Here is an 8,440-nt window from a genome sequence, read left to right as displayed (position 1 = left end):
ACGGATAGTTGGTTTTGCCCGGATCCTGGATAGCGTTAGCTGGTTGCTACATGACGGGAGTCTCTGAGACGCAGCTGCGCGGACTCCAGGAAGTTTTCTTTGGCGAGGTTCAGACAGAGTTTCGAAGTGTGGTGAAGAGCTCTGGGTATATCGGTCTGATATCTTGGCTGCGTCCTAAACCTGGAAAATGCTGCCTTCGGAGGACACATTTGAAGGCAGGAAGGCATCAAGCAATGTCCGAATCTATTGTTTGCTTCACTTCGCCTGTAAAGGAGTTTGTACTAATCAGCTGATCAGGAGATTGTGCTCGCCACAGGGTGTCAATCAAAACACATCACAGGATTGAAAATACTCGTCTTTACTTTCTATTAGCATGAGTGTGGTCTGAAATAAACAAATGAATAACATATTACAATAAATAATTACAATATACATACATAATAGTAATATACATGTCTACATTCTGCAATCAATACAATTATCAGGGTCTGGACTGCACTACCAATCTTCGCCGCTAGATGGCGCGTGGCACACATATATTTTTATGTTTACAAACAGTAGGTCACTGTCAAGGTTATTTCAGAGCAATACACGCAAGTGTCCACTAGATGGCGTCATGGAGACGGGTGTCTGGTGTTGTTTCGAAGCTTCTGCACATTTGCTTCAACTGTTTCAGTGCTTCACGAAGCCTCGGTCTGCCCATCACTACATATAACGAGGATCGCGGATTATCCGTGTATCTGAGTAAATGCTTAGTCATCATATATATCGACAGGATTACGGAAATATACGACCAATATTGTATACTTGATACCCATTAAAGGTGTTAACATTGCACTAGGTAACCACAAGCATGATATAATACAAATCAACAACTTAAGTAACTTAAATAACTCTGTATCTGCTATATTTATGGCAGTCAGTACGACGTGAATACGACGGAGATAAACAATTCGATCATTTACACTAATCATTGCTGTAACACTGCAGATTACTATACTAACAAACATCTTTAAGTAAATAGACTTACATTTTATCATGAACGCACACACAGAAGGTAAACTTTGAAGTTTGTGTACAGGAACATGTGATGTGTGTTCTTCTCTTAACTCTGCTTGACTGTTCGGGAAGTTTCTAGCTCGCCACCTAGCGTCCTTTTGACGTCACCGATAAGTTTGTCACTGATTGGTTAAATCTCCTTAACATTGCCTCTCTCCTGAGAGACCTTCATCTGATCGATTTTTGAAGGCAGCATACATGTATCCTTCGTTGCCTTTGGTATCCCATAATCCTGTGCTTTCCATTCAGTGACAGTTGAGGAAAAAGATGGCGTCCGAAAGTTGCATTTGCTGGTCAGTTTGTGTGTAAATGCATGTTTTTTTTACCAATATTTTCCACTTCTGGGCTCGTATTTATCAAACATCTTAGAATTACTCACAAGAACACTGCTAAGAATTGACTTAAGAGTAACAAAATTCCTGGCTCAAAGCTGCGCTTAAAAGTTAGTTATCAAGCGTCCCAATCATACTTTAAGTAAAGTGCAAGTCTAAATCTTAAGTGTCAGTCTTAGAGTTGATTTACGACACTTTGCTGTGCCACAAACTGGATTTTGGATGATTTCATAGGCATGAACCAATCATTGAAAAGATGTCCTTAGTAAAGAATATTCTCAGATAAATTAACATTGAATGGTGAAGTTCCTAAGAGGAGTTTACATCCAACACACTTTTGACAATAAAGAGTTTTCAATAGAATACATTATAATATACACATTTGAAATGAAAGATAAACATGTTTTCATCCATGTCTTAATTACAATTATTACACTGGTGTGCTGATAACTGACCCGCGTATATATAGCCTAGATTTTTTTTAATATAATCAGCCACCATGGATTCCAAAAGAAAACCGAACTGGCAGGAGGAAGAAGCGATCGCTACTGCTTGCTGAATTAGCCGAACAGCGGTGTTTATATATTTATTATAAAACCCAACACTAACCAGCGCTGAAAAAGATGATGCCTGCTCTGTCCAAACGATACCGTTTGATTAACTGCTTGTCGTCAAACATTTCGAACACATTCTCCCTCTCTTGAAAGATTTGCCCACGTCTCTGTCTCCTCAGCGCCATCTCAAGCCCCTACTGGCAACTCCTAACCACTTGAGAGACCTCTCGAGCTGTCTCAAATAACTGGGAGAGTAAGAGTGATTCTTAGCTTTAAGAAATTTGATAACTTGCTTTTATACTTAAGTTTGAAAGTAGTAGTAAATTTCATAAATTCTCAGCACTTAAGACTAAAATAGCACTTTGAGAAGCTTGATAAATACAGGCCCTGGGCCCGTATTTATCAAACATCTTAGAATTACTCACAAGAACACTGCTAAGAATTGACTTAAGAGTAAAAAAATTCTTGGCTCAAAGCTGCGCTTAAAAGTTAGTTATCAAGCATCCTAATCATACTTTAAGTAAAGTGTAGGACTAAATCTTAAGTGCTAGTCTTAGAGTGGATTCACGACACTTTGCTGTGCCACAAATGGAATTTTGGATGATGTCATAAGCATGAACCAATCACTGAATAGATGTCCTTATTTAAGAATATTCTCAGATAAATTCACATTGAATGGTGAAATTCCTAAGAGGAGTTTACATCCAATACACATTTAACAATAAAGAGTTTTCAAGAGAATACATTAAAATATACACATTTTAAATGAAAGATAAACATGTTTTCATCGATTTAATTACATTTTTTAAACTGGTGTGCTGTTAAATGACCTGCCTATATATAGCCTAGATTTTTTTATATATATAATCAGCCACCATGGATTCCAAAGGAAAACCGAAATGGCAGGAGGAAGAAGCGATCGCTACTGCTTGCTGAATTACTCGAACCAGCGCTGAAAAAGATGATGTCTGCTCTGTCCACACGATACCGTTTGATTAACTATTTGTCGTCAAACATTTCGAACACATTCTCCCTCTATTGAAAGATTTGCGCTCGTCTCTGTCTCCTCAGCGCCATCTCAAGCCCCTACTGGCAACTCCTTACCACTTGAGAGACCTCTCGAGCTGTCTTAAAGAACTGGGAGAGTAAGAGTGATTCTTAGCTTTAAGAAATTTGATAACTTTCTTTTATTCTTAAGTTTGAAAGTAGGAGTAAATTTCATGAATTCTCAGCCCTTAAGACTAAAATAGCACTTTGAGAATCTTGATAAATACGGGCCCTGTTCAGTAATCATAGTATAAAAAAAGCAATCATCATGAATGCAAGCTCTAGTTGTCATGATCAGAGTTGTGACACCTGAACCAAATAATTAAATACTACATGTTCCCATGACAACCGATTGGCAAATGGCAGTTGCTGGCACTATAAAAAGTCCTGTTCCGCAACACTATTCTGTGTTGGGTTGCAAGTATGTTTTTGTAGTGGTTTTATTGAGGTGGTGGAAGTTGTTGTATTACTGATTGGCCATGGAGGGTACCACTAGCCGACTATTAAGGTATGATGATAAATTGTAGTATCTGGCATTTGTCAACAAGTGGCATTAACAAGTGGTGTTTTCTCTTACAGTTTTTCTCTGGCACTTCTCAGTCTTTGTGTCTGTAGCCATATTGGAAGTGGTAAGATTTATCCAGGCAAGTTATATAATTTAGGTTTGATACCATGGCTGTCTGAATTGTCTCCTTTTTTCCCCCTCTTTTCTAGTTAGTGGCTTTGTCAGGAGTGGCTATCCCATATACTATGGGGCTGGTACTGGTTTTCCCATGCAGGCTGATGTGAAACCACGAAGTTCCTACAGTTCCTGGTATGGCATTAAAGTACCAAGTCCCATTAGTCCTCAAAGTTCCATGGAATTAACTTCTAGTGCTGAAGAAGTTAAGGGTGGTTATACCAGTGTAAGCTATAGTCCTCAAAATGGCTCTTCTGGTTTTGGACCAGTGACTGATTTATATAAGCCTGGTTCTGACTCTGATGCTAGAAGCCAACTTCATGGATCTCTATCTTTGGCTGGTAGTGGCAGTCTTGTTTCTGGTTCTGTGGCCACTGCAGTGGGCCCAAGTATGAGCAGTGAGTCTCTACCCGAGCCAGCAAAGCTCCACTATCAAACTGCAGAACAGCCTGTAGTACACAGTAATGAGTCTGTGGCATCTAGCAGCCAGCAACTATTGCAGAACGGTTCCCAGTCCAGTGGTCCATTAGTGCAAGTCCGCTACCAGGCTGCAACGCATCCCATTATAAAGCCTCAGAGAAGTAGACTTCAATTTGGTGCCAACTTGCTTTCTGATACCAGGCCAGTCCATTTTCCAAGTGCTACCTATGTCAAGGCTTTGCAGCAAATAAATGAGACCTCACAACCCAACTATCAATTAGGACAAGTCAGTTATGGGTCTGGACTTGTGCCATTGCTCAGTGGCCAGCAACTAGTGCAGTCAGGCTATGGTTCCATGGTTCCGCCCAATGATGTGCAACAAGCACAGGCACTAAACCAACTTGTGGCTCAGCCCAGCATCCAACTATCACGTCAAGCAAGCAGCCAGAACTCTGAGCAAGTTATTTCAAACTCCATGGAACAGTCCAGTGGCCTACCTCTAGCACAAGTCAGCTCACAGTCTCTAGACCAGTCCATCACCCAACAACCAGCCCAAGTCAGCTCCCAGTCTGTGGATCAGTCTAGCACCCAACAACCAGCCCAAGACAGCTCACAATCTGTGTCCCAGCCCAGTGGCCTGCTGCTAGTACAAGGCAGCTCACAGCCTGTGGACCAGTCCAGCACCCAACAACCAGTCCAAGCCAGCTCCCAGTCTGTGGATCTGTCTAGCACCCAACAACCAGCCCAAGACAGCTCACAATCTGTGTCCCAGCCCAGTGGCCTGCTGCTAGTACAAGGCAGCTCACAGCCTGTGGACCAGTCCAACACCCACCAACCAGCCCAAGCCAGCTCACAATCTGTGGTCCAGTCAGGTAGCCTGTCGTCAGCCCAAGTCCGTTACCAGTATGTGTCCCAGCCCAGTGGCTTGCTGCCAGCACAAGCCCGCTACCAGTCTGTATTTAAGCCCAGTGGCCTGACGCTTGCACAAGCCCGTTACCAGTCCATATCCCAGCCCAGTGGCATGCTGTCAGCACAAACCCATTACCAGTCTGTGGACCAGCCCAGTGTCTTGCAGCCAGCACAAGCCCGCTACCAGTCTGTGTTTAAGCCCAGTGGCCTGAAGTTTGCACAAGCCCGTTACCAGTCCATATCCCAGCCCAGTGGCCTGCTGTCAGCACAAACCCGTTACCAGTCTGTGGACCAGCCCAGTGGCCTGAAGCTTGCAGAAGCCCGTTACCAGTCCATATCTCAGCCCAGCAGTCTGCAGTCAGCACAAGCCCGTTACCAGTCCATATCCCAGCCCAGTGGCCTGCTGTCAGCACAAACCCGTTACCAGTCTGTGGACCAGCCCAGTGGCCTGAAGCTTGCAGAAGCCCGTTACCAGTCCATATCCCAGCCGAGTGGCCTGCTGTCAGCACATACCCGTTACCAGTCTGTGGACCAGCCCAGTAGCCTGAAGCTGGCACAAGCTCGTTACCAGTATGTGTCTCGGCCCAGTGGCTTGCTGTCAGCAAAAGCCCGCTACCAGTCTGTATCTAAGCCCAGTGGCCTACTGCTAGTACAAGGCAGCTCACAGTCTGTGGATCAGTCCAGCACCCAACAACCAGCCCAAGCCAGCTCACAGTCTGTGGACCAATCCAGCACCCAACAACCAGCCCAAGCCAGCTCCCAGCCTGTGGACCATTCCAGCACACAACCAGCCCAAGACAGCTCACAATCTGTGGTCCAGTCAGGTAGCCTGTCATCAGCCCAAGCCCAATACCAGTCTGTGGACCAGCCCAGTGGCCTGCTGCTAGCACAAGACAGCTCCCAGTCTGTGGACCAGTCCAACACCCAACAACCAGACCAAGCCAGCTCCCAGTCTGTGGATCAGTCAAGCACCCAACAACCAGCCCAAGACAGCTCACAATCTGAGGTCCAGTCAGGTAGCCTGTCATCAGCCCAAGCCCCTTACCAGTATGTGTCCCAGCCCAGTGGCCCGCTGCTAGAAGTCAGCTCACAGCCTCTGGACCAGTCCATCACCCAACAACCAGCCCAAGACAGCTCACAATCTGTGTCCCAGCCCAGTGGCCTGCTGCTAGTAGAAGTCAGCTCACACCCTCTGGACCAGTCCATCACCCAACAACCAGCCCAAGACAGCTCACTATCTGTGTCCCAGCCTAGTGGCATGCTGCTAGTACAAGGCAGCTCACAGTCTGTGGACCAGTCCAGCACACAGCAACCTACCCAAGCCAGCTCACAGCCTGTGGACCAGTCCAGCACACAACCAGCCCAAGCCAGCTCACAATCTGTGATCCAGTCAGGTAGCCTGTCATCAGACCAAGCCCCTTACCAGTATGTGTCCAAGCCCAGTGGCTTGCTGTCAGCACAAACCCATTACCAGTCTGTGGACCAGCCCAGTGTCTTGCTGTCAGCACAAGCCCGCTACCAGTCTGTATCTAAACCCAGTGGCCTGAAGCTGCCACAAGTCCGTTACCAGTCCATATCTCTGCCCAGCAGTCTGCAGTCAGCACAAGCCCGTTACCAGTCCATATCCCAGCCCAGTGGCCTGAAGGTGGCACAAGCCAGCTCACCGTCTGTGTACCAGTCCAAACCTCAACAAACTGCCCTAGCAAGTTTTCAATCTGTGGCCCACTCAGGTAGCCTGTCATCAGCCCAAGCCCCTTACCAGTATGTGTCCAAGCCCAGTGGCTTGCTGTCAGCACAAGCCCGCTACCAGTCTGTATCTAAACCCAGTGGCCTGAAGCTGCCACAAGTCCGTTACCAGTCCATATCCCAGCCTAGTGGTCTGCAGTCAGCACAAGCCCGCTACCAGTCCATATCTCAGCCCAGCAGTCTGCAGTCAGCACAAGCCCGTTACCAGTCTCTGTCCCAGCCCAGTGGCCTGAAGGTGGCACAAGCCAGCTCCCTGTCTGTGGACCAGTCCAAACCTCAACAACCTGCCCAAGTCAGTACCCAATCTGTGGTCCAGTCAGGTAGCCTGTCATCAGCCCAAGCCCGTAACCAGTATGTGTCCCAGCCCAGTGGTCTGCAGTCAGCACAAGCCCGCTACCAGTCTATATATCAGCCCAGCAGTCTGCAGTCATCACAAGCCCGTTACCAGTCTCTGTCCCAGCCCAGTGGCCTGAAGGTGGCACAAGCCAGCTCACTGTCTGTGGACCAGTCCAAACCTCAACAACCTGCCCAAGCCAGTTCCCAATCTGTGGTCCAGTCAGGTAGCCTGTCATCAGCCCAAGCCCGTAACCAGTATGTGTCCCAGCCCAGTGGTCTGCAGTCAGCACAAGCCCGCTACCAGTCCATATCTCAGCCCAGCAGTCTGCAGTCATCACAAGCCCGTTACCAGTCTCTGTCCCAGCCCAGTGGCCTGAAGCTGGCACAAGCCACCTCGCAGTTTGTGGACCAGTCTAACATGCAACAACAAGCCCATGTCCGCTACCAGTCTGTATCTAAACCCAGTGGCCTGAAGGTGGCACAAGCCAGCTCACTGTCTGTGGACCAGTCCAAACCTCAACAACCTGCCCAAGCCAGTTCCCAATCTGTGGTCCACTCAGGTAGCCTGTCATCAGCCCAAGCCCGTTACCAGTCTCTGTCCCAGCCCAGTGGCCTGAAGCTGGCACAAGCCACCTCACAGTTTGTGGACCAGTCTAACATGCAACAAACAGCCCAAGTCCGTTACCAGTCTGTCGTCCAGTCAGGTAGCCTGCCATCTGCGCACGCCCGTTACCAATCTGTGTTCCGGAGCCCTGGTTTCCATGTCTTTCCTATCCCAGAGCAATCTAGCCTTGGTTCCAAACCTCTGGGACAGCCCAGCAATGTACCTCTTCACGCTATGAGTCTGCAGTCTGTCCAGCCTGACTTCCAAGATTTAACACCTCTGCAGACTACTCAAAACAAACGTCTCTCTCCAGGCATATTGAGGTTGTTGCAACAAGTGAAGTCATAGCTGCATACTTTGTCTACTCAAGAGTTTGCTTTTGAAAAAATAAATATTTCTAAAACCAGTTCAGTAGTTTTGTTGTGTATGGGGAGGTTGGGGTTAAAGATTTGTAACCAAGTGTCTACAGGGAAGTCTTTGACCCATGGAAGTTTCAAGTATTGTTTGTGCTGCGTTTGCATGACCTCATCTTTGATTGACGTGCTCTGCTTTGTTCTTGCTTAAGCCCCATTTACACCTGGAGAAATGGTTGCTCTGATCCAAATAGTGGCTTATGCTGATCGGTGTAAATGGGGTCTAAAATACTTTCAACCACTTCCAGATTGCTTTCATAGTGTAACTGCTGATGTGGTCAAATGCATTCAAATGGCCACAAACACCTACTGACAATGCATTAACTTTATGGGAGGCATGC

At 46.8% G+C, this 8,440-nt stretch overlaps 1 protein-coding gene across 1 annotated transcript; it reads left to right on the top strand.

Moving 5' to 3' along the window:
• Window positions 1-3,371: 3,371 nt before the first annotated feature.
• On the top strand, window positions 3,372-8,092 carry LOC137084058 (fap1 adhesin-like). The gene is made up of 3 exons (XM_067449986.1): window positions 3,372-3,500; window positions 3,572-3,621; window positions 3,707-8,092. Exons 1-3 carry the CDS (start codon window positions 3,472-3,474, stop codon window positions 8,032-8,034), a joined length of 4,407 nt encoding a protein of 1,468 aa, XP_067306087.1. The 5' UTR covers window positions 3,372-3,471; the 3' UTR covers window positions 8,035-8,092.
• Window positions 8,093-8,440: the final 348 nt, after the last annotated feature.

The sequence above is a fragment of the Pseudorasbora parva genome, chromosome 8, assembly GCF_024679245.1.
Source record: "Pseudorasbora parva isolate DD20220531a chromosome 8, ASM2467924v1, whole genome shotgun sequence".
Taxonomy (NCBI): Eukaryota; Metazoa; Chordata; class Actinopteri; order Cypriniformes; family Gobionidae; genus Pseudorasbora; species Pseudorasbora parva.
Note: the sequence above shows the minus strand (reverse complement) of the source record. Positions and strands in the feature narration are given on the sequence as shown.